We start from the raw sequence: 24,524 nt of genomic DNA, 5'->3' as shown, positions 1-24,524 counted from the left end.
TTGTAGATAAAATGGAACTGCTGTACTGAAACGGGCAAAATATCCTGCCTGTCTTCTCAGCCCCAATTAGGTGCACATCAAGTCCTTGCTTCACTGGGAAGCCTTTGTGTAGCATGTGTAGAAACACCTGTATGGACTGACAGAATAATAAGAAAGCAAAACTCACAGAGCCCACACATCTCAGAGACATTCAGAATCCAGAGAGAAGGTGCCACTTGCACCACATTGTAACCCAGTACTCAAAACCTCCTTGCTTTCCTGAGTCACGGCGAGGGTCATGTGCAGTACAGTGAGTGCGTGATTTGTCTGCCTGACCTTGTCATTGTATCACAGCACAGGATAAGAAGTCCCGGGACTTGTCTGAGAGCAAGTGAGCCAAGAAATTAGCAGGACCACCTGAAACCATCCCCACTCCTGAGACAGTTCAGAAATGGCTGTAGAAGAGCTGAAATGGTTGCAAAAGAGCTGAAACACACTTGTCTGAGGCAATGAGCCCTTGGTTTCATTCGGCTGGGAGTTTTTTTGGTACAGACAACCTGTCTTCTGACTTAAAATTTGAGTGTAACCACTGATGCCATTTCCAAATAAATTTCTTTTTCTGCAGGAATATCTTGTACCATGGATCCCTTCCACTCCTAAGGCAGGAAGCCTCTGGCTATACTGACTCCATGCTAATGAGAGGAAAGACTACTGAACTGTTCCAGAGAAAGTGTCCCTAGGTGCTCTGGTGTCCTCGTCCATGTGTTCAGCATGTGTCCCGTGAGCTGAGCCATCAGCTCTGGCAACAACTACCATGTAGTTCCCCAGATGAATTCTCAGGTGATTTTCCCCAATTCATGACCTCTCAGGCTGGAAGCCATCGTGAAGGGGTTGGGTGCAGCATCCTTAGGATCCCAGCTTGGCTTCAAGAAGCTCCAGGCACATTTTTCTGCAGAGATATTTATTCAAGTCACTCTGATTTCTCCTCCATAAAATCCACTCAAAAAGAAAGGACTTGTTCCTGAACTCCTTGTCTTGGGCAGCGATGACCATGACAAGTGATCATCCACATACCACATTCAGCCAAGGGAGTTCCAAGTAGGTTTTATTGTTTTGTATCTTTAGACATTTGACTTTCAGAGAATGTGAGAGACAGCAAATATCAGATGGCTTTATAGATCAGAGGGCTTTATAGATCATTACCAGCTAACCAAAGTCAAATAGAAAGCCTCTTGGTATCCTCTACTCTGCATACTCTGAATAATCATAAAAGCCTATTTTAATGCAAAAACCACCACAACAACAAAACAAACAAAAGTGCCAATTATTTTAATTCCCTGTAACCATACCAAAACCCAATCAACAACAAAAAATCTTGAATGGTCATTTTAACTTTACAACACGAAGAATAAGCATGCATTGCTCAAGCCCCACCCTTTAGAGGCAGGAGAACCTGTAAAAATCCTGTTCCAACAGAAGTGTGCCAGTGTTAGCTCTTTCTAAGGTAACCAGCTTCTGCCTGTAATTAAGGAATCCTTCTGCAAGCACCACTGAATTCTGCTGAAGATCTGCTAGATGGATCTTGACCAGACTGAAGAAAATGAAACACTATTTCAGAGCCCTCTACTGAAGACTAAACGCACAGAAAAGGTGATGCAGGGAACATCTCGTTTAGGAAGCGTTAGTGCGCTCACAGTCATGCATCAAGTATCTGTGTAATCAAGCATGCAACAAAGCCCTTCTGCATCCACGTCACAACTGCAAAATATCGACATGAATACAGTACTGCTCAAACAGAAGAGGAGGTCTTGCCCTCTCTCAGAGAAGATTTGCAGCTCTCTGCTGCTGTTGTGTTTTGATGTTGTTGGTTTTGTTTGTTTTGGGGATTTTTTAGGTTTTTGTTTGGTTGGTTGGAATTTTTTTGTGGGTGTATGGTCTCTTTGTTTTCTTTCCCTGTCAGGACATTAGCTGGTGAGGACAGCCTCACTTTCTCCTCACTTACTGATGGGAAAGCCAGGATTTTGATCAGAACTGACATTTAGCTCCACACCCCTATTTGCAGCACAAGCTGCTTCTGTTGATCTGGGATCCGTGTCTTCAGAGAGAGGAGCCTGAAAAGAACACAGAGGTGAGGTTGGGATTTGGCCATGCAAGACAAGCAGGCATCTCCATGAAGCATGTCTGCCACCACTGAATGTGACACCACTCTTCTCTACCCCGAGCCAAAGAACAGCTTGGAGCTGGTGCTGGATTTCTGATATGAACAGCAAACATTTAAAACCAGAAGTCATCCTCTGCTATGGACATCACAGGGATGCTGGGGTGAAACTCTTATGAGCCTGAGGCAGCAATTTGAGACTGTAAAAGTCCAACCCAAAACTTTCAGATAAAGAATAAAATTCTGTTTGATGTTGATACATCAGGAGAGGTTGTGGTGTGGCTCTAAAATGGTGCTACTGGGCCTTCATACATGTTCATCTTCTAGAGTTGTGTGAAGTGCTATGTAGATCCCTGGAAGACTAAAGCCATGAAATGCTCTTGGAGTCCTGAGAGCTCTCTAAACAGTCTATCTAAAGAACACACTAAGGCTCACACAATGTTAGCAGCACATAAGACTTGATCTAAGGGTGTAAAGAATGATGCTTGGACCTAAGTAAGCACGACGACAGGAAATGAGATGTCCCTGATACTGCTGGGAAGCGAGCTGCAGTGGCTGTCTCTAATATCCTCTCATCACAGAGGCTCTTAAACATCAGGAAAAAAAAGCAAACCTGCACCTGAAACTCCCAGATCTCACCGCCCACTGCCACGCTGCCCATTCCCACTCCCCGTCACCGTGGCTCCCTCCCGTCCCTTACCTGTGCAGAACAGTCACCTCCTTCCACGGCGTTGGATGCCTGTTGCGAGCACATCGAGCTCCTCTGGGGGGCAGCGCCGGGGGGCACACCGGCCGGGAAGCAGGGCAAGAGAGGGCCGAGGAAGTGAAAGTCGCTGCTCAGGGTGCCGGTGGCCAAGCAGACGTCGTAGACCAGGCTGCGGGGAAGGGAGCCCGCGTCGCTGTCGGCCACAGCCGTCGGGAAGGTGGGCAAGGGCTCGGCGCGCTTGCGCCGGTCCCGCCGCAGCTTCGTGAGCAGCGCGGCCAGGCCGGTGGCCAGGCAGAGCGCGGAGACGCAGGCCAGGCAGGCGATGAGGTAGAGCGTGAGCGTGTGGTCGGGCTCGTGGGGCGGCGGGTCGTGGGCGAGGCTTGCGTGGGCGTCGGAGAAGTCGCGGAGCAGGGCGACGGCGAGGGTGGCGCTGGCCGAGCGCGGCGGCTGGCCGCGGTCTCGCACGAGCACGACGAGGCTGTGTCGGGGCGCGTCGCGCTCGGCCACGGCCCTGGCCGTGCGCAGCTCGCCGCTGTGCGGCCCGAGGCGGAAGAGCCCCGGCTCCGTGGCCTTGGCCAGCTCGTACGACAGCCAGGCGTTCTGGCCCGCGTCCGCGTCCACCGCCACCACCTTGGCCACCAGGTAGCCCGCCGGCGCCCAGCGCGGCACCAGCTCGCCCGCGCCCGCGCCGCTCTCGCCGCCCGGGTGCAGCACCACCGGCGCGTTGTCGTTCTCGTCGCGCACCAGCACGCGCAGCACCGCCTGCGCGCTCAGCGCCGGCCAGCCGCCGTCCGTGGCGCGCACCCGCACCTCCAAGGCGCGCAGCCGCTCGTAGTCCAGCGCCCGCACCACGTACACCTCGCCGCTCTCCGCGTTCACCGACAGCGCGGGCTGCTCCGCGCCCTCCCCGCGCACCAGCGCGTACTGCACGCGCGCGTTGCTGCCCGCGTCCGCGTCGCTCGCCTGCACGCGCCCGATGCGCACCATCGGCCTGTTGTTCTCCGTCACCCACAGGCTGTACAGCTCCTGGCTGAAGGCGGGGGCGTTGTCGTTCACGTCCCCCACCTGCACCCACAGGCTTTCAAGGGCGCTCAGGCGCCGCTGGCCCCAGTCCGTCGCTCGGATGCTGATGTTGTACTCTGCCCTCGTCTCCCTGTCCAGCGCCGCGCTGGTTCTCAGCTCGTAGAAATTCCCGAAGGTGGGGGTGAGAGTGAAGGGCAAATCCCTCTCGATAGTGCACTCTGTTCTGCCATTGTCGCCTGAGTCCCTGTCGCGCACGCTGAAGAGTGCCACGACGGTGCGTGGCGGAGCGTCCTCGGGAATGGAGGCAGTGTGTGAGGTCATCATTATCTCCGGGGCGTTGTCATTTACGTCCACGACCTCCACCTGCACTTTGCAATGAGTATACAGTCCTCCTCCGTCGGTGGCTCTCACCACCAATTCGTGAAATTTTGATTCCTCAAAGTCCAGATTTCCAGCCACCCGAATCTCCCCCGTGTCAATATTAATATCAAAGAATTGCTGAGACCCCTCTGATGTTTCAGTGAAGGCGTACTGCAGTTTTCCGTAGGAACCTTCGTCGGCATCTCTGGCCAGTACTCTGATCACCAGTTGCCCCGGGGGGCTGTTCTCATCCAGACGCACTTCATAGACATCCCGATCAAAGACTGGAATATTGTCATTAGTATCCAGAACCAAGATCCGGACCTGAGCTGTGCCCGACTTCGGTGGCGAGCCCCCGTCAGTGGCTGTCAGGAGCAAGTTAATCTCTCGTTGTTCTTCACGGTCCAGCTCCTGCTCTAGGACGAGCTCTGCATACTTTGTTCCATCTTTCTTTCTTCTTAGAATAAGGGAGAAATGAGAGTTGGACTCGAGGCTGTAGTTCTGCAAGCCATTGCTGCCCACGTCCTTGTCACGGGCACTTTCCAGAGGGAAACGAGACCCGGGAGGTGTTGTTTCTAGAATCTCCAAAACCATTTCCTGCTTGGAGAACGCTGGAGAGTTGTCGTTCATGTCAACAACTTCAACCTCCCCTCGGATCAGCTCCAACGGATTGTCAAAGAATATCGTAAAGAACAGTATACAGGTCTCGCTCTGGGGACAGATCTCCTCTCGGTCCAGAGGCTCCTTGGCCGTCAGCACTCCGCTGCTCGGGTTCAGGCGGAAAAGCTGCTGGCTCCCCTCGGACACAACGCGCGCCTTGCGAGCCGCCAGCTGGCTCGGAGCAAGCCCCAGGTCCTGCGCGATATTGCCCACAAACGAGTCCCTCTCCATCTCCTCCGCCAGAGAATAGCGGAGGCTTTCGGCCGCGCTCTGCCACACGCAAACGCACAGAAGGAAGACGATCACTTGCCTGGGGCTGCCTCCGCTCCGTCTCCCGTTCCACGCCATTCCTCTCCACAAAACCCGCTCAGAGCTCTCCCTGCTTGCCGACATTTGCAAGCAGAGTCCCAGGCCGGACCGTGTTTGTCAGGGATAGCGAAGAAGGGCTTCTGCAAGCCTTGAAGCAGCTTGGCTGCGTTACCCAATGCCGCTCCCGAGCAGCTCGCTCGTCTGTTTTTGTCTGCCGGTGCTGCAGAGCTTGGGCGGGGATAGGAAGCTGCCTGTCCGCGGTCAACATTGCCACCCAGTGTCGTTATCCGGAATCGCTCCTTTGCTTCTGGCCTGCGCTGCTGTCTTGGGCATTTGTGTTCCCGGCCGCTTTCTGTGTGAAAGCTGAGCGAAAAGACTGGTGCCAGGCTAAAATCCCCAAAGCCAAGTCTTTATTATTTAGTTCAAAAGCCAAGAAACAGCGGTGAGAGCCCAGAAATTGTGTCACCAGATACACAAACGCTGAGGAGCAGCAATTAACAATAGAATACTAATTAGTACAAAAATCTGATAATCACATTTTTGAGGAGGATTCTGGGAATATGCAAAGCTTGGGATGGCATGATCGGAGGCAGAATTATGTTTGGTTAACAGTAGACCTGAAAAGAACAACCATGAGGAAGTGGAGGTAGGAGAGGAGAGTGATTCTGAGTACAGTTTGTGGGTAGGAGTCAGGATCTGTGCCAGAGAGCATCTAAAACCTCCATGGTCAGAAACTCATTGCTGACTCTGCTGAAGTAGCACCTGCAGACCTAGCAGCAAGGTGCAGGAAGTGCACACAACACATTGGAGATGCAAGCACCTCAGTGTGTCCATTGAGACCAGTCGAACTTACATGACAAAACCCAAAAACAACAACAAAAATCCCCAAGCAAATAACAAAAGAATAGTGTTTATAATATCAGTGGCTTTGCTGAATAAGAGCAAAAGGGGAGTGTTTGGAATGTAACAAATTTAGTTGTAGAATAGTTGATGTAATTGTTTAATTGGGCTGAACTGAATTTTGTTTTGCTTAGCTCAGTGAGAGTGACTGCACTGAGCATGAGAGACTGGAGAGGCTGAAAACTGTAAATGAATTTCATTTGAACTTTTGCTTAGTGAAAATTAAGAAGTACTGGGAGCCTTGCACAGTGAGATCCCTGATGCCTTCCAGAGAATCATAGAACGTTAGATGTTGGAAGGGACCTCCAGAGATCGCTGGGACCAACTTCCCTACCAAAGCCAGATCACTTCTGGCAGGCCACACGGGAACACATGAGGCAGGTTGTTAAAGTGTCCATAGGAGACTCCACAGCCTCTCTGGGCAGCCTCTTCCAGCTCTCTGTCACCCTCACAGTAAAGAACTTTCTCCTCACGCTGAGGTGGAACTTCCTGTCTTCTAGCTTATATCCAGAAGCCAGGAGGACAATGAAACTACATGCACTGGGAAAGATTGAAAAATGTTATTCCAATCATCATAGAGGATGTGAAACACAATGATTAGACAAAACGTCTAGAGATGTTCACATTTTTTCTTGGACTGAAATAAACCAAATCTGGAGCAGAACCTGGGTTCCAAACTCTTTAGCACCAGGAGCTAAAACTGGATGACCTCTCTCTGAGAAGAAGTTTAGAAAACATGTTGGTCCAGCACCTTGCAACTAGGTGGGAGAATCTTTCCAGACTCACATACAACAGTGTTGTCATCTGCATCAGGAGTTGTCAGCAGAATCAGAAATGTCACACTGCCTGCTTCACTTCTTTACAGAGGCCTTTGCATACCCAAGACCCCTTTAGGGCTCAGATTCCCATGAACTGGGACAGATCAGGCCTGGTCACAATCAGAAGTTCAGTGGTCAGAAGATCTGTAGAGGCCTGACAGCAATTCTCTGCTCTCCACAGATGACCTCAATGCTCTCTCTATAGCCTCATCTCCAAACTGAAGGAACAGTCCTGCTGTTCCCTCTTACCTCTGCCAAGGGAAAAAAAAGAGAAAAAACTCCCACCTGTCTGAGAAAGCTCACCAGGTTTTCCATAAACAACATCTCTACAAAGACCACTGTCTCCATACAAGGCCTTCTCTTCATTTTAACACACAAAGGAATCCTGGTTTGTAATATTACACTTTGGAACTGCAGCGTAACACAGCATGAGGGTTTCCTGCAGTCATCAATAAACTGAATTTAGGAAAAGCATGGGTGAGTTCAAACTAAATGGAGCTAAGTTCATCTCCATTCTATATTCACACAAAGTCCTTTAAGTTGACTTGTGGATTTTCCCTTCAATCCAGCCAGAGACAATGAACTGTATAATTCCATTACCAGGCAGTTTCACTGTGTCAAGCAGAAGGGGCAGAAGTTCAGCAGAAGTTGGCTAAAAAGAGAACAACTGATGGAGCTCAAGAAGAACAAGAAATTCTGTGGGCTCTGGAAGCAAGGTCAGGGTTTACAAGTAGATGACAGATCTGGTGTTCATATATGCAAGGAGAAGATGTGAAAAAACAAAACTCAGACTCGAAAGAGGCAAATGTTGTGTTAGGCAAAAGGAAACTTTAACTGGAATTCGCTAATAGTGATAAGAGTCTAGAGAAGACTTTGTATTTGATGAAGATAGCCACCTTGGTAGCATGAATGAAGAAGTAGTGGAGGCATTCAATGCCTTTTTGCCTCCCTCTTTAATAATACTGGTAGACCTTGGGCTGCTGAGTCAGGGGACCACAAGTTTAAACCAAGTCACTTTCTATCCATGGGCACTGAAATTGTACAATGCCAGTTGTACCAACTCAATTTTCACAAACCCACGGGACCTAATAGAATTAATCTCAGTGAACTCAAAGTGCTAGCAGATGTTACAGCAAGATGCTTCTTGGTAATCCCCTAATACTCTTGGGACTCTCTGGCGATCCCTGATGACTGGAATTTAGACAGTGTTCTTCCAGCACACCAAAAGGTCATGAGGGAAGATCCAGGAACCCACGGATGTGTTAAACTTGCCTTGGTGTTTGGAAACATTATGGAGAAGATCAACCTGGGTACTACTGAAAGGCATTTCAAGAGCAATGCAATCATTAGGTCTGGTCAACATGGATTCATCAAGGGAAAGTCCTGTTTAACTGATTTCATATCCTTCTATGATAAGGTTACCCTGCCTAATGGATGAAGGGAACGTGGCAGGTGTAGTCTTTCTGGATCTTCATAAGGCTTTTGCTACTGTCCCACACAGCATCCTTCTGAACACATTCAAGATTAAGATGGGCAGGTTCATGGTGTGCTTGCTGAAGAACTAACTGGCTGAAGGTCAGGACTCAAGGGTTGTAGGGATTGGAACAATTATATCTGGTTGACAATCAGTGGCGACTGGTGTTCCTCAGGGTTCCTGCATCAGGAATGAGCTGGGTGCAGGAGCTAAATGCACCATTAGCATCTTTGCTGATGATACCAAACTGCAAGGTGCTCTTTATGCATTTGTGGGACTAGAAGCCTTGCAGAGCACTCTAGATAGACTGGAGCATTGGAGAATCATCAATGGCATGGGATGTAGTGAGTCCAAATTCCAGATTCTGAACCTGGGATGGAGTAATGCTGGGCACAAGTCTAAATGTGGAATAGGAGGGATGGAGAGCAGTCCTGAAGAGGTGGATCTGGGGCTACTGATTAGCAACATGCCCAAGACTTGTCAGCCATGTGCCCTGGCAGCCAAGAGGGTAAGCCACATTCTGCTGTTGATCAAACACAACATAACCACCCAGTCAAAAGCCATTATTGTCCTGTTCCATTTAGAACTGTTGTGGGCTCTTTCTGAATACTGTGTACAGTTCTGGGCCTCACCATTTAAGAAGGCTGTGAAAGCACTGGAATGCTTCTAGAGCAGGTGCTGGTCTCCTCTTTCTCATCTCCAGCTTCAGTGCTCCACCAGAGAAGGTTCAGAGGAGCCTTAATGCAGCATATGCAGAAACAGTACAGCTGCATGGACAGTGAGAGCGAGCAAAAGGCAAAACACACAGAGCCCACACATCTGAGAGACATCTAGAACTCAGAGGAGAAAGAACCACACACTTGCATCACATTGTTGCACAATACTCACAACATCCTCACTTTCCTGAGCCACAATGAGGGCTTCATGCAGTTCAGTGACCATGTGATCTGCCTCTCATTGCTTCACAGCACGAGATAAGAGGTCCAGAGTCTTGCCTGAGAGCAAGTAAGACAAGAAATCAGCTGGAGTCCCCAGGACTAACTCCATTCTTGAGGCATTTCAGAAATGGCTGAAATAGAGGTGGAAGTCTTAGGCCTTTAGAACGTAACCAGTGATATAATTTCCAAACACAAATTTATTCTGGAGGAACAAATGCCACATGTTGCAGCCTGGATGCCTTCCTCTTCTAAGGCATAAATCCGCTGACTCGAACAAGGGGACAATGCCTCAAGTTGTGCCAGGGTAGGTATAGGCTCGATGTTAGGAGGAAGTTCTTGACAGAGAGAGTAATTGGCATTGGAATGGGCTGCCCAGGGGGGTGGTGGAGTCGACCTCCCTGGAGGTGTTCAAGAAAAGCCTGGATAAGGCAGTTAGTGCCATGGTCTGGGTGACTGGCTAGGGCTGGGTGCTAGGTTGAACTGGCTGATCTTGGAGGTCTCTTCCAACCTGGTTGATTCTGTGATTCTTACTGTGCTGGCTGTGATAACACAAGATTGTGAATTGTTCCACAGAGTGTCCCTGGACCATCTGGGGCTGTGTCTTCATCCACGTGTCCAGCATGTATCCAGCATCCAGTGAGCTGGTCCATGAACCATGGCAGTTGCTGTCATGTAGTTCCCAGTAGGAATTCTCAGGTGATTTCACACAGTTGATGAACTCCCAGACTGGCAGCTGTCATACAGGGGTTGGTGACAGCATTTCTAGAAGCTCAGCTTGTCTTTGAGAAGCTTCAAGCACAACCCCCCGAGAAAGGCATATTTTCAGGTTGTTCTGATTTCCCCTCCATAAAATCCACTCTAGAGGTAAGGACTCCTTCCTGAAATCCTGCTGTTGGGGTGGTGATTTCCTTGGTGGTAATTGTGACAAGAGACTTTCCACACAGCACACTCAGCCAAGGGAGTTCCAAGTAGGTTTTATTGGTTTGTATTATTAGGCATTTGACTTTTAGAAGATGTAAGCAACAGCAAATGTCACATGACTTTATAGATCACTACCAGCTCATGAAAGGAAAACAGAAAGCTTCTCGACGTTCTGTACTCTACAGTACCCAGAAAACCATTGTAAAAGCCTATTGTGATACAGAAAAACAGCAATGCTTTTAAATTCCTACCACCTTAGGAAGCAAAACAAAACATAAAAAGCCAACCAAAACTGCCCTTCTCCCCCCCCCCCCCGAAAAAAACCAACAAAATCAAAACACCTTGAAATGTACATTTCTGCTTTATGATATGAAAAAAAAAGCATACATTGATCAAGGTTCACTAACATGCATCCAGCGTCAGTGTAATCAGCATGCAGCAGTCTTTGTCCTCCAGCTATGTCTCCCTCTCTGGGGGTGTTCAAGGCCAGGTTGGATGAGGCCTTGAGCAACCTGTTCTAGTGGGAGGTGTCCCTGCCTATGGTCGTGGGTTGGAACTGGATGAGCTTTGAGATCTCTTCCAACCTAAATCATTCTATGACTCTATGACAATTACTAAATACCTACATGAACAACTCACTGCTCAACAGGAGGGGAAGGTTTGCTCTTTCTCAAAGAAGACTTCTAACTCTGCTGCTTTTTAGATGGTTGCTTGGTATATTTGTTCTCTTTTTCCCTGTGAGTACATTAGGTGATATGGATAGACAAGTCTGTCTTTCTTCTCACTTACTGATGGGTGAGCCAAGGGTTTTGATCCGAAGTGTTGTTTAACTCCCTCCCATTGCTTGCAGCACAAGCTGCTTCGGAAGGTCTGGGACTTGTGTCTTTGGAGAAGGGAGCCTACAGAGGAGAGAGAGGAGAGGCTGTGATTGACTCAATAAGGTAAGCAGGCATCAACAAGAAACTCAGAGGGCATGTCTGACACCACTGTCTGTGTGACCCTATCCTTATTCACCCAGAGTCAAGGAGCAGGTCAGACCAGGAGCTGTGTCTCTGACCTGAACAGGGAAAATCTAAAGCCAGAAAATGCTCTTCACTGTTGCAAAGTTTTCATGAATCTGAGGGAGAAATTTACAATGGGGAGCACACAAAAATCTGTTTCTGGCAAATAGTAAATGCTGTTCAATGTTGATATATCAAAACGGGTCATGAGGTGACTAGAATAGTGTTTCTGTGCCTCTCATATATGTTGAGATTCTGGAATATTGTGCCAAATGAATCCCTGGAATATACTAAACCCGTGAGGAGAAGAAGCTGTTTGAATAATCGCTTTCTGTCTCACTCATGCTCTCTCAACAGAGTATGTCTCAGATACAGTTCACATTAACATTGAGAAGAGAGATTAATACAGCTGGGTCAGGAAGTGACTTGAGGAGGGTGTTTTGTAAACCCCTGAGAATCCCATCTATTTTTGTCTATGCTGTCTACCAACCTCCATTTCCCCCAGCAATTTGTCAGACCCATTGAGTTCAGCACTGCCAGCACCCAGGTGAGCAGCACTTGGCAGTGTCAAACAGCAGCTCCTATCAGCAGTGCAGGGGGTGTCATCACCCAGAATGCCTAGTGTAGCATCCCTTTACAGCACTATACTTCTGGGGCTGGCTGTTCAAGGAGAAACTGTCTCTAGGACCACTGCTGTTTGTTCCAGCACTGGGTGCCTATAAGCTGTAAGTATGTCAAAAGGACCTACAAAAAGCCCTGATGAAGAGGGGTGCAGGCATTCTATGCTTGGGTAACTACTGAGAAAACCCTTATATTCCTGGGAAGACCTTTCCAGTGACTATTGTTAACCTACTCTGGTTCTGGTGACTCTTAAACATCAGGTCAAAACCACAAACGACCCTGACTTCTAGGCCTGAAGCTCCTACCTGGGCTGCTCCTCCCGCCTTCCCCGATCCTCAGTCACGTCAGACACTCACCTGTGCAGCCAGGTCGCCTCCTTCTCCGAAGTTCGCAGCCTCTTGTGAACACACCGAGCTCCGCTGGGGAGCCACACCAAGAGTTACGCCGGCAGGCAAGCAGGGCAAAAGTGGCCCGAGGAACTGAAAGTCACTGCTGAGGGTGCCGGTGGCCAAGCAGACGTCGTAGACCAGGCTGCGCGGAAGGGAGCCTGCCTCGCTGTCGGCCACAGCCGTCGGGAAGGTGGGCAAGGGCTCGGCGCGCTTGCGCCGGTCCCGCCGCAGCTTCGTGAGCAGCGCGGCCAGGCCGGTGGCCAGGCAGAGCGCGGAGACGCAGGCCAGGCAGGCGATGAGGTAGAGCGTGAGCGTGTGGTCGGGCTCGTGGGGCGGCGGGTCGTGGGCGAGGCTTGCGTGGGCGTCGGAGAAGTCGCGGAGCAGGGCGACGGCGAGGGTGGCGCTGGCCGAGCGCGGCGGCTGGCCGCGGTCTCGCACGAGCACGACGAGGCTGTGTCGGGGCGCGTCGCGCTCGGCCACGGCCCTGGCCGTGCGCAGCTCGCCGCTGTGCGGCCCGAGGCGGAAGAGCCCCGGCTCCGTGGCCTTGGCCAGCTCGTACGACAGCCAGGCGTTCTGGCCCGCGTCCGCGTCCACCGCCACCACCTTGGCCACCAGGTAGCCCGCCGGCGCCCAGCGCGGCACCAGCTCGCCCGCGCCCGCGCCGCTCTCGCCGCCCGGGTGCAGCACCACCGGCGCGTTGTCGTTCTCGTCGCGCACCAGCACGCGCAGCACCGCCTGCGCGCTCAGCGCCGGCCAGCCGCCGTCCGTGGCGCGCACCCGCACCTCCAAGGCGCGCAGCCGCTCGTAGTCCAGCGCCCGCACCACGTACACCTCGCCGCTCTCCGCGTTCACCGACAGCGCGGGCTGCTCCGCGCCCTCCCCGCGCACCAGCGCGTACTGCACGCGCGCGTTGCTGCCCGCGTCCGCGTCGCTCGCCTGCACGCGCCCGATGCGCACCATCGGCCTGTTGTTCTCCGTCACCCACAGGCTGTACAGCTCCTGGCTGAAGGCGGGGGCGTTGTCGTTCACGTCCCCCACCTGCACCCACAGGCTTTCAAGGGCGCTCAGGCGCGGCTGGCCCCAGTCCGTCGCTCGGATGCTGATGTTATACTCTGCCCTCGTCTCCCTGTCCAGCGCCGCGCTGGTTCTCAGCTCGTAGTAATTATCGAAAGTGGGGGTGAGAGTGAAGGGCAAATCCCCCTCGATGGTGCACTCCATCCTACCGTTGTCGCCGACGTCCCGGTCCCTCACGCTGAAGAGTGCCACCACAGTACGTAGCGGGGCGTCCTCGGGAATGGAGGCAGTGTGTGAGGTCAGCTGTATCTCCGGGGCATTGTCGTTTACATCCACTACCTCCACCTGCACTTTGCAATGATTATACAGTCCCCCTCCATCGGTGGCTCTCACCATCAGATCGTGGGTTTTTGTTTCTTCAAAGTCCAGTTTTCCTGCCACCCGAATCTCTCCTGTATCAGGATTCAGATCGAAGAGCTTCCGTGACCGCTCGGATGTCTGAGTGAAGGCATAGTGCACCTTCCCGTTCGACCCTTCGTCGGGGTCTATGGCAGCGACTCTAATCACTATCTGTCCGGGAGGGCTGTTCTCGGCCAGGTGCACCTCGTAGATCTCTCGACTGAAGGTGGGGGTGTTGTCATTGGCATCCAGTACCACAATCCGGATCTGAGCTGTACCCGACCTGGGTGGTGAGCCCCCGTCCGTTGCGGTCAGGAGTAATTTAATCTCTCTCTGCTTTTCTCTATCCAGCTGCCTTTCTAAGACGAGATCAGCGTATCTTGCTCCATCTTTCTTTGTTCCTAGAGCAAGCGAGAAATGCAAATTCGATCCCAAAGTGTAGTTTTGTAGACCATTGCTACCCACGTCCTTGTCACGGGCGCTTTCCAGGGGAAAACGGGAACCTGGGGATGCCGTTTCTAGAATCTCTAAAACCATCTCCTTCTCCGGGAACACAGGGGAGTTATCGTTCACGTCAAGAACCTCCACCTCCCCTCGGATCAGCTCCAACGGGTTGTCCAAAAACACCTTAAAGAAGAGCGTGCAGGTCTCGCTCTGCGGACAGATCTCCTCTCGGTCCAGAGACTCCTTGGCCGTCAGCACTCCGCTGCTCGGGTTCAGGCGGAAAAGCTGCTGGCTCCCCTCGGACACAACGCGCGCCTTGCGAGCCGCCAGCTGGCTCGGAGCAAGCCCCAGGTCCTGCGCGATATTGCCCACAAACGAGTCCCTCTCCATCTCCTCCGCCAGAGAATAGCGGAGGCTTTCGGCCACGCTCTGCCACACGCAAACGCACAGAAGGAAGACGATCACTTGCCTGGGGCTGCCTCCGCTCCGTCTCCCGTTCCACGCCATTCCTCTCCACAAAAGCCGGTCAGAGCTCTCCCTGCTTGCCGACATTTGCAAGCAGAGTCCCAAACCGAGCCGTGTTTGTCAAGAATGGTGAGGAATGTCTTCTGCAATCCCCACCGCAGCCCGGCTGCTTGTCCCACTATCCTCCCGCTCGTCTCTTTTTGTCTGCCGGTGCCGCAGAGCCTGGGCGGGGAGAGGTAGCTGCTGATCCGTGGTCAACACTGCCACCCAGTGTTGGCATCGGGAATCATTTCTCTGCTTCTGGCCTGCTGTGATACCTTGTGCTTTGCTACTTCCAACAGGTCCCTCCGTGCCAAAACGGAGTCAAAAAGGTTAGTGCTTTCGAAAAATCGCAATAGCAGAGTGTCCCATATCACCCGACGTCAGCACCACACGGGAACGGCAATGCAGTTTCTGGCATACATTACCATATATCTATTTTTTTCACATATTGTCTTACATGTCACCCCAAGGACCCCCAATCTAAACGTGCTTCAATCCCTTATGGAAAGGGATGCTGTTCCTGGTGCCAGGGTAAGTTGTGTCACTGTCTAACACTTTTTGGGACCATGTTGCTATCTGCACAGAAACATCCAAAATCTGCAACCCGTTTGCATCCTCTGACGGTATCACACAGGCCTAGAAACTCTTTCAAGGTCTTTGTACTGTGTGGTCACAGCTCAATTCCTTTGCCTGTATATGGAGAAATTACAAACCACTGTTTGATACAAAAGGAAAAGTAACAACCAAGAGAATTCCTAAACTAATCCCCCACCTACACAAATGCTAAAGAGCAGTATCTAATGGAGACAACAGCCATAATGGAGATTTAAGATACTCATTGTATGGCCATTAAAGGAATAATTCACTTGTAAACTCCAAGATTTGCAAGTAACAATCATGTGGAAACTGAAATTGGTGGAAAGAGCAAAGGAGTCTTGAGCAGGGATTTTCAGAGAGGGTCTCATGTGTAAGTCTCTTTAGGAGAGGTTTCAGCACATGTTCTAGTAATATACAAAGCCCATTATGGATGATTACAGGTAGAGGCAATCTGGGTAAAAGAGAATGACTGAGGTGTGGCCAACTATAACAAAATTCTCAACAATCCAAATAATTTAATCTATACAGATTATGAGGGATTAGATTTGGCAATCCACAGGGAACCCAAAAAGATAAATTCTAAATTCTTGCTGTCTACTGTGAAATAGTTACATTTCATTATTTACTTCCTGCAGAGCAAGCTAGTGGATAAAAAGCACAATGTTTTGGCTAAAATTACTGCTATGGAACAGTACCTTTTAGATGTTGGGAGCAGAAGTTTCCCAGAGTCATGACTAGGAGAGTGATTACCAGCATGCCCTGTAAAATTGTGATGTGAATGACAGCAGCTGTCTAGTCAACCACATCAGGAATGACAACTATTATCACAGTATCACACAGTATCATCAGGGTTGGAAGAGACCTCACAGATCATCAAGTCCAACCCTTTACCACAGAGCTCAAGGCTAGACCATGGCACCAAGTGCCACATCCAACCTTGCCTTGAACAGCTCCAGGGACGGCGACTCCACCACCTCCCCGGGCAGCCCAATCCAGTGTCCAATGACTCTCTCAGGGAAGAACTTTCTCCTCACCTCCAGCCTAAATCTCCCCTGGCGCAGCCTGAGGCTGTGTCCTCTTGTTCTGGTGCTGGCCACCTGAGAGAAGAGAGCAACCTCCTCCTGGCCACAACCACCCCTCAGGTAGTTGTAGACAGCAATAAGATCACCCCTGAGCCTCCTCTTCTCCAGGCTAACCAATCCCAGCTCCCTCAGCCTCTCCTCGTAGGGCTGTGCTCAAGGTCTCTCCCCAGCCTCGTCGCCCTTCTCTGGACACACTCAAGCATCTCAATGTCCCTCCTAAACTGGGGGGCCCAGAACTGAACACAGTACTCAAGGTGTGGTCTAACCAGTGCAGAGTACAGGGGCAGAATGACCTCCCTGCTCCTGCTGACCACACCATTCTTGATGCAGGCCAGGATGCCACCGTCTCTCTTGGCCACCTGGGCACACTGCTGGCTCATGTTCAGGCGGGTATCAATCAGCACCCCCAGATCCCTCTCTGTCTGGCTGCTCTCCAGCCACTCCGACCCCAGCCTGTATCTCTGCATGGGGTTGTTGTGGCCAAAGTGCAGCACCCTGCACTTGGAGCTATTGAACGCCATCCCTTGAAAACAGAGAAGCTAACCCCACAAATATCAGCAACTGGACTGTACACTGTTAAAAATGTGAATCATAAACAAGTGGTGTTTAAATGGTCTTTAAAATGAGAGAGTGGTTCATGAAGGTGCATGTTGCCCTCATGCAGCCAACCTATGCCGCATTCACAGCTATGTCTCCCGCAAGGTGGCCAATCTGGCTACATGGAAAAACTGTGGGCATGGTCAAACAAGTGAAAAGTGGTATGACTGATAATGTCTCAGGGTTAGGGACAGTACTTCAAATACTTAATGGTATAGATGCTGTGATGCTTACAAAGAAACTAAAACAGAATAGCTTTAGGGACTAATAACTGTCTCATAGCAGATGCGATGGCTCAGATGTGGAAAGTAAATCAGCTGATTATAGATGCACTTGGTGCAAAACAAGATCACATCAACTCATAGCTGTATGAAGATGTAATTCTGGATGTAGAGGCAGTAATAATAGCAGAAGAAAAGGAAGGCATTTTCCCCACCAAGATCTGAAAAGTAATTCAGGATAATGCATCTAAAATCAAAAGGAGGTTTCAGTGGTGATGGTATTTGGTTAAATTTACTCACAAACCCTTCAACTAAAGGGCTGTGATTTTGGGGTTAACAATTTCCAAAGCATCTGTACCTCTACTAGAGATCTCCTCATAGTGTTCAACTTAAATCATGAGAAAACTGTACTGTATCCAGTAGAATACTGAGCATAAGCCCCTTCAAAAGGAGATAAATGGCCAAAAAATGACATAGATGATTGAATTCTGAAGCATGATTTTTATGCAAAACATCATCAGAGCCCAGGACATTTGTCTTGACACTGAAGGAATATTTGTTATTTTCATTCCAATGAAGACCCTGACACAATACTGGTACAGCAATGTTTTAAATTACTGAGCTCCTGCTACTTTCTACCAGTCACAATGTTCCATTTACACCCACACGAAGGATTCATTGCCTGCCTCCATTGGCATGAATCTGTAAGAAAGCCGCTGCAAGATAGTGACCTGCCTCAACTCCTGAAGTATATGTGAAGTTGTGAGCAACCCTTCTGAATGCTGTAAAATAAAATGCACAAGAAATACATCATGCTTTGGAGAGATTATAGAAAGACAAGAAACTCTGTTGCTGGGGCAAATTTTTGGGTGGGTAGCAGGCAGCCATGGGAATCCTTAATGCTCAGTCTTGTGACAGGCTTGCTGTGCTTGATGATGTTGTGTCTGTCACTCCTGATAATAAATAATATATATGAGAACGTTGACAAGGAGTAGGCATGTTGAGGCAATGAGAGGACTGCATCTGCAGCGCTATCAGATGTGCTGATTAAATAAAGGGAGGACTGTTTGGGATGAAAGAGCAGAGCAGGAGAATGAAAAGCATTTGCTTAAAATTAAGTTGAAGAGAGATTTGTTTTGTTTAGCTCAGCATGAGCAACTGTGCCCAGCTGTGAGGGGCCTAAGTTTACAAACTTTAACTTGAACTTAGTCAAAATGCAGAAGTACTGGGAGTCTTGCACAACTATTATAAACTTGACCAAACCTCTTATTCAAGGAAAAGACTCTCAAAGAGAAAGAAATTGTTTCATCTGGAGTCAGCAGAAGACAGACGAGACCCTGGTGTCTTCCAGATAAGTAGAGAAGGTGTTACTCTAGTCATTGGAGATGAAGAACAGCTACTAAACAGGCTGGCTGTACAAGTCCATGCATGTTACATGGACAGGCATGGGCACCCCTCATAAAGAGATTGTGAAGCCTTAAAGGCACAGGGAAACAATTGAGGGAGTCCTTCTTAGAAAGGGACAAGGAGAAGCTGAAAGAAATTGTCTCTGTGCCAAGACTTTGATTCTAAACTGTCCTTTACAACCAAGGGATAAGGCTGGATCAAGTCACACCTACACTCCCACCTGAGAAGGAGGTTAGAAAGCACAGGAGTCCATTCTGAACTTCACTACTTGATGGGAACATTTTCCCAAACACTTCTACAACAGTCTTAAGATTGCCACATAGAAGAGGTGCTCTTGGAAGGCTTGGAAAGGTCACTTCTCTCCCATCACTGTTTTGCAAAGGCCTCTGCACACCTAGGGCCCCTGTTCCTGTTGGGGCAACTTTTGCCTGACCTGAATAAAGCTGGGCCCTGTCACAGACAGAAGTTCAGTGTTCAGAAGATCTGCAAAGTTCTGCCAGCAATTCCCTGCTCTGAACAATTATCCTCAATGCACTATAGGCTTCATCTCAAACGTGAAGGAATGGACCTGCTCACCCTTACCTCAGCCAAGGGGAAAAAAGGAGAAAGACTTCCACACTGTTGAGAATGTTCAGAGCTTTCCCAGAAGCAGCATCTCTACAAAGACCACTGTCTCCACACAAGGCCTTCAGGTGTTCTCTTTATTTTACTTTCACACCCAAGGAGATCCCTGTTTCAAATGTTACACTTTGGATCTGCAGCACGACACAGTGTGAGGGTTTGCCAATATTCCATGCCACATCGCTGCGTTCAGACAATCTGTTGTTACACCTGCAGTGCCAGTCCTTCTGAAGAGGAACAGGCAAGAGAAGGCTCAAGTGCAGTTCACAGAGCAGAAGGAGAAAGGGCAAAAAAGGAGAAGGAAAATGCTCTAACACAAACCCAGAAAATTGTATCAAGACAGTTTTCCACTGCTATCAAGAATCATCTGGAGACTGAACTCCATGGCACCATCACAAGTTGTTCTGATTCAAAGTCCTTTGAAGCAGCTTGCAGATTTCATCCACCCAATGACCATGTTTTCACACATGTGCAGAGTAGCAGCTCTGAGCATCAGCAAACCAATCTCCTGACAGTGTGAGATGGACTGAGCTGCCAGTTTGGACTGAGACCAAAGTATAGATCTTGTTGTGCACACGAAGCTTTTATGCTGTTTAGCTGAACAAGCTCTGCATGGTTATGGGTGTCCAGTATCCAGAGTGAGCTTGTCCATGAACAACAGCAGTGATCACAGGTTTCTGGAACATACCAAGATTGTTGCCCTAATTCACAATGTGCCAGGCTGAGAGCCTTCCACTTTGTTCTGACTTCTGAGAATGGCCTGTTTTCCCTTCCATAAAATCCACTCCAAAGGCTTGGATTTCTTCCTGACATCCTTCTCTTGGGAAGGCAATTTCCTCAAGCATGACTGTGACAGCACACTCAGCCGAGACAGTTCCAAGCAGGTTTTATTATTTGCTGTCATCAGACACTCAACACTTAAAGGTGTGTGAACAAGAGCAAGTATCACGACTTCATACAGCATGACTGGTTAATGAAATCAAAACAGAAAGCTTCATGACACTTTCTAGTCTACGGTGCCTTAAAATTGCAGAAAACTCTTTACCCAAGTTTACTGCAAAGCCACAAACAAAGCTTTTCATTATCTATCATCATGCTAACAAACCCAAACCAAACCCAAACCAACCAAACAAAAACCAACTGAACAAAAAGCTTGAGCACACATGTCAACTTCATGATATGAAAAAAAAAACAACAGCTGTTGTTCCAAGCCCACTCTTTAGAGCCAGGAGGACCTGTAAAGTCCTGCTCTAACACAAGAAGTGTGTTAGTGTCAGCTGTTTCCAATGGAATCAGCTTCTGCTTGTTATTAAGAAATTCCACTGCAAGTACCACTGAATTCTGCTGCATATCTGTTTGCCTGGGATGGGTTAGACTGCAGATGATTAAGACATTGTTACAGAGTCCTCTCCTCAGGACTACATAGCGTAATGTAGGAAAAACTTAGGTTCAGAGGCAGTAGCACTCCCACAATCACATACAAAATATCAATGTAATCAGCATGCAACACAGTCCACCCCTCCATCAGCCTCACAACTATGAAATACCTACATGAATAAAGAATTGCTCAAAAAGGAGAGGGATTTTGCTCTCTCTCAGAGAAACCTTCTACCTCTCTGGTTCTTTTTTTGGTGGATGTTTGGTCTTTTTGTTCTCTTTTCCCTGTTAGGACACATAAACCTGTATTTCTTCTCACTTACTGATGGGTGAGCCAAGGGTTTTGGTCAGAACTGACATTTAGATCTACCCCCTTGTTTGCAGCACGAGGTTCTTCAGGAGGTATGGGAGCTGTGTCTTTGGAGATGGGAGCTCTTCCCTGCAAAGAGAACAGTTGTCGCTCATGTACAGAAGGTAAGCAGGCATCAACAGGAACCTTGGGCATGCCTGACTACTGCATCTATGAAACAACACTCCTCTACCTAGAGCCAAAAAGGAGATACAGCAGGTGATGGGTCTGTGACCTGCACTGGGATCTGAACCAAGAAAGAGCCCTCAATTGCAGACTGCTGTGAGTGTTTGTGTCTGATGGTGTAAGTTAGAACACTAAGAGCACAAAAAAAACAAACAAACAAGCATTTCCATAAACAGTACACAGCACGGATAGGACATACTGTGGTGCCTTATCCGTAACCATACTTTGCAACCACCCCATGGTTCAGCTGCCCGACTTTATAGTGACACAGACAGCTTGATCTTAGGTGAACAGTCATAGCATGCAGCTGATTGCAGAGATCTGTGATAGGTGACCACTGGGCAGAAGATGACACATACCTGACTCTCCTAGAAAGTCCTGCCCAGTGGCTTTCTCTAACCTACTCTTGTATGGATGTCTCTTTAAGCATCAGCTCGAAAACAGCTGCATCCCTGACCCCTAGGCCTCAAACCTTACCCCAGTGCTGCTCCCCTTGGCTCCGGTACCTCACCTGTACTGCCCAGTCGCCTCCTTCATCGAGTCTTCCGCTAATCTCTCCTCATACCAGTGGCACTTTAAACACCGGATGTACAATGCTGACAGCCCTGACTCCCAGGTCCCAATCCTCACCCCGCACTGCCCTCTCCGTGCTCCCCCTCGCCTCACCTCCGGTTGCTCACCTGTACAGTCCTGTCGCCTCCTTCCCCGAGTCTCGACGACTCTTGCGAGCACACCGAGCTCCGCTGTGGGGCCACACCAGGAGTCACCCCCGCAGGGAAGCAAGGCAAGAGAGGGCCGAGGAAGTGAAAGTCGCTGCTCAGGGTGCCGGTGGCCAAGCAGACGTCGTAGACCAGGCTGCGGGGAAGGGAGCCCGCGTCGCTGTCGGCCACAGCCGTCGGGAAGGTGGGCAAGGGCTCGGCGCGCTTGCGCCGGTCCCGCCGCAGCTTCGTGAGCAGCGCGGCCAGGCCGGTGGCCAGGCAGAGCGCGGAGACGCAGGCCAGGCAGGCGATGAGGTAGAGCGTGAGCGTGTGGTCGGGCTCGTGGGGCGGCGGGTCGTGGGCGAGGCTTGCGTGGGCGTCGGAGAAGTCGCGGAGCAGGGCGACGGCGAGGGTGGCGCTGGCCGAGCGCGGCGGCTGGCCGCGGTCTCGCACGAGCACGACGAGGCTGTGTCGGGGCGCGTCGCGCTCGGCCACGGCCCTGGCCGTGCGCAGCTCGCCGCTGTGCGGCCCGAGGCGGAAGAGCCCCGGCTCCGTGGCCTTGGCCAGCTCGTACGACAGCCAGGCGTTCTGGCCCGCGTCCGCGTCCACCGCCACCACCTTGGCCACCAGGTAGCCCGCCGGCGCCCAGCGCGGCACCAGCTCGCCCGCGCCCGCGCCGCTCTCGCCGCCCGGGTGCAGCACCACCGGCGCGTTGTCGTTCTCGTCGCGCACCAGCACGCGCAGCACCGCCTGCGCGCTCAGCGCCGGCCAGCCGCCGTCCGTGGCGCGCACCCGCACCTCCAAGGCGCGCAGCCGCTCGTAGTCCAGCGCCCGCACCACGTACACCTCGCCGCTCTCCGCGTTCACCGACAGCGCGGGCTGCTCCGCGCCCTCCCCGCGCACCAGCGCGTACTGCACGCGCGCGTTGCTGCCCGCGTCCGCGTCGCTCGCCTGCACGCGCCCGATGCGCACCATCGGCCTGTTGTTCTCCGTCACCCACAGGCTGTACAGCTCCTGGCTGAAGGCGGGGGCGTTGTCGTTCACGTCCCCCACCTGCACCCACAGGCTTTCAAGGGCGCTCAGGCGCCGCTGGCCCCAGTCCGTCGCTCGGATGCTGATGTTATACTCTGCCCTCGTCTCCCTGTCCAGCGCCGCGCTGGTTCTCAGCTCGTAGTAATTATCGAAAGTGGGTGTGAGAGTGAAGGGCAAGTCCCCTTCTATGGTGCACTCCGTCCTACCGTTGTCGCCTGAGTCCCTGTCGCGCACACTGAAGAGTGCCACGACGGTGCGTGGCGGAGCGTCCTCGGGAATGGAGGCAGTGTGTGAGGTAAGCTGTATCTCCGGGGTGTTGTCGTTCACGTCTACGACTTCCACCTGCACTTTACAAAGTGAAAACAGTTCTCCGCCGTCGGTGGCTCTCACCATCATCTCGTGGTGTTTCGTCTCCTCAAAGTCCAGTTTTCCAGCTACGCGAATTTCCCCTGTCTCTGGGTTCAGCTCAAAGAGTTGATTAGACCCGTCTGATGCCTGGTTGAAGGCGTACTGCACTTTCCCGTTGGACCCTTCATCGGGATCCGTGGCAGCAACTCTGACCACTAGCTGCCCTAGCAGGCTGTTTTCTTCCAGGCGCACCTCGTAGACCTCCCGACTGAACATGGGGGTGTTGTCATTGGCATCTAGCACCACTATCCGGACCTGAGCAGTGCCTGATCTGGGTGGTGAACCTCCGTCGTATGCAATCAGGAGTAAATTCATGTCTCTCTGCTGTTCTCGGTCGAGCTGCTGCTCTAGGACGATCTCTGGGTATTTTGCGCCACCTTTTCTTGTTCCAGAAGCAAGAGAGAAATGCGTATTAGTCGCGAGGCTGTAATTCTGCAAACCGTTGCTACCGACGTCCCTGTCCCGGGCACTTTCCAGAGGGAAACGGGAACCGGGGAGTGTAGTTTCGGGAATCTTTAAAACCATCTCTTTCTCTGGGAACGCGGGGGAGTTATCGTTCACATCAAGAACCTCCACCTCCCCTCTGATCAGCTGCAACGGGTTGTCAAAGAATACCTTAAAATACAGCGTGCAGGTCTCGCTCTGCGGACAGATCTCTTCTCGGTCCAGAGTCTCCTTGGCCGTCAGCACTCCGCTGCTCGGGTTCAGGCGGAAAAGCTGCTGGCTCCCCTCGGACACAACGCGCGCCTTGCGAGCCGCCAGCTGGCTCGGAGCAAGCCCCAGGTCCTGCGCGATATTGCCCACCAACGAGTCCCTCTCCATCTCCTCCGGCAGAGAATAGCGGAGGCTTTCGGCCGTGCTCTGCCACACGCAAACGCACAGAAGGAAGCCGATCACTTGCCTGGGGCTGCCTCCGCTCCGTCTCCCGTTCCACGCCATTCCTCTCCACAAAAGCCGGTCAGAGCTCTCCCTGCTTGCCGACATTTGCAAGCAGAGTCCCAGGCCGAGCCGAGTTTGTCAGCAATGGAGGGGAATGTCTTCTGCAAGCCCCACCGCAGCCCGGCTGCTTGTCCCACTAGCCTCCCGCTCGTCTCTTTTTGTCTGCCGGGGCCGCAGAGCCTGGGCGGGGAGAGGAAGCTGCCAGTCCGTGGTCAACACTGCCACCCAGTGTTGGCATCGGGAACGGCTCCCCTTTTTCAGGCCGTTGTTGCTACTTTGGGCTTTGCTGCTTCCAGGGGGTGTCTCCGTGCCAAAGAGGAGCCAAGAGGCTGGTGCCAGAGAAAAAATCCAAAAGCAGAGTGCTCACCATCACCCGAGCTCATCAGCAC

General features: G+C 51.1%; 4 protein-coding genes across 6 annotated transcripts in view; all 4 read right to left on the bottom strand.

Annotated features, from left to right (window-relative positions):
- LOC135185079 (protocadherin beta-15-like) overlaps window positions 1-5,411 on the bottom strand; it is a 33,215-nt gene extending 27,804 nt beyond the window's left edge. Inside the window, exons 1-2 of one of the 2 annotated variants that reach the window (XM_064161412.1) lie at window positions 2,838-5,411; window positions 1,294-2,090 (exon numbers count right to left, since the gene is read on the bottom strand). In XM_064161412.1, the coding sequence (XP_064017482.1) occupies window positions 1,974-2,090; window positions 2,838-5,279 (2,559 nt within the window). In that variant the 5' untranslated portion in view covers window positions 5,280-5,411 and the 3' untranslated portion in view covers window positions 1,294-1,973. Of the gene's footprint in view, window positions 1-1,293; window positions 2,091-2,837 lie in introns of those variants that run through there. The other variant, XM_064161411.1, reaches the window with a different exon arrangement.
- Window positions 1-24,524, bottom strand: part of LOC135185084 (protocadherin beta-16-like) — a 95,350-nt gene that overhangs the window by 47,056 nt on the left and 23,770 nt on the right. The window lies entirely within an intron of this gene.
- LOC135185078 (protocadherin beta-15-like) lies at window positions 10,589-15,318 on the bottom strand. The gene is made up of 2 exons (XM_064161407.1): window positions 12,225-15,318; window positions 10,589-11,145 (listed from the first exon to the last, which is right to left on the bottom strand). Exons 1-2 carry the CDS (start codon window positions 14,664-14,666, stop codon window positions 11,032-11,034), a joined length of 2,556 nt encoding a protein of 851 aa, XP_064017477.1. The 5' UTR covers window positions 14,667-15,318; the 3' UTR covers window positions 10,589-11,031.
- LOC135185471 (protocadherin beta-15-like) lies at window positions 21,721-24,263 on the bottom strand. Its single transcript, XM_064162238.1, has one exon. It carries the CDS (start codon window positions 24,178-24,180, stop codon window positions 21,721-21,723), a length of 2,460 nt encoding a protein of 819 aa, XP_064018308.1. The 5' UTR covers window positions 24,181-24,263.

Source organism: Pogoniulus pusillus, chromosome 22 (assembly GCF_015220805.1).
Source record: "Pogoniulus pusillus isolate bPogPus1 chromosome 22, bPogPus1.pri, whole genome shotgun sequence".
Classification (NCBI taxonomy): domain Eukaryota; kingdom Metazoa; phylum Chordata; class Aves; order Piciformes; family Lybiidae; genus Pogoniulus; species Pogoniulus pusillus.
This window is presented reverse-complemented; position numbering and strand designations above follow the sequence as displayed.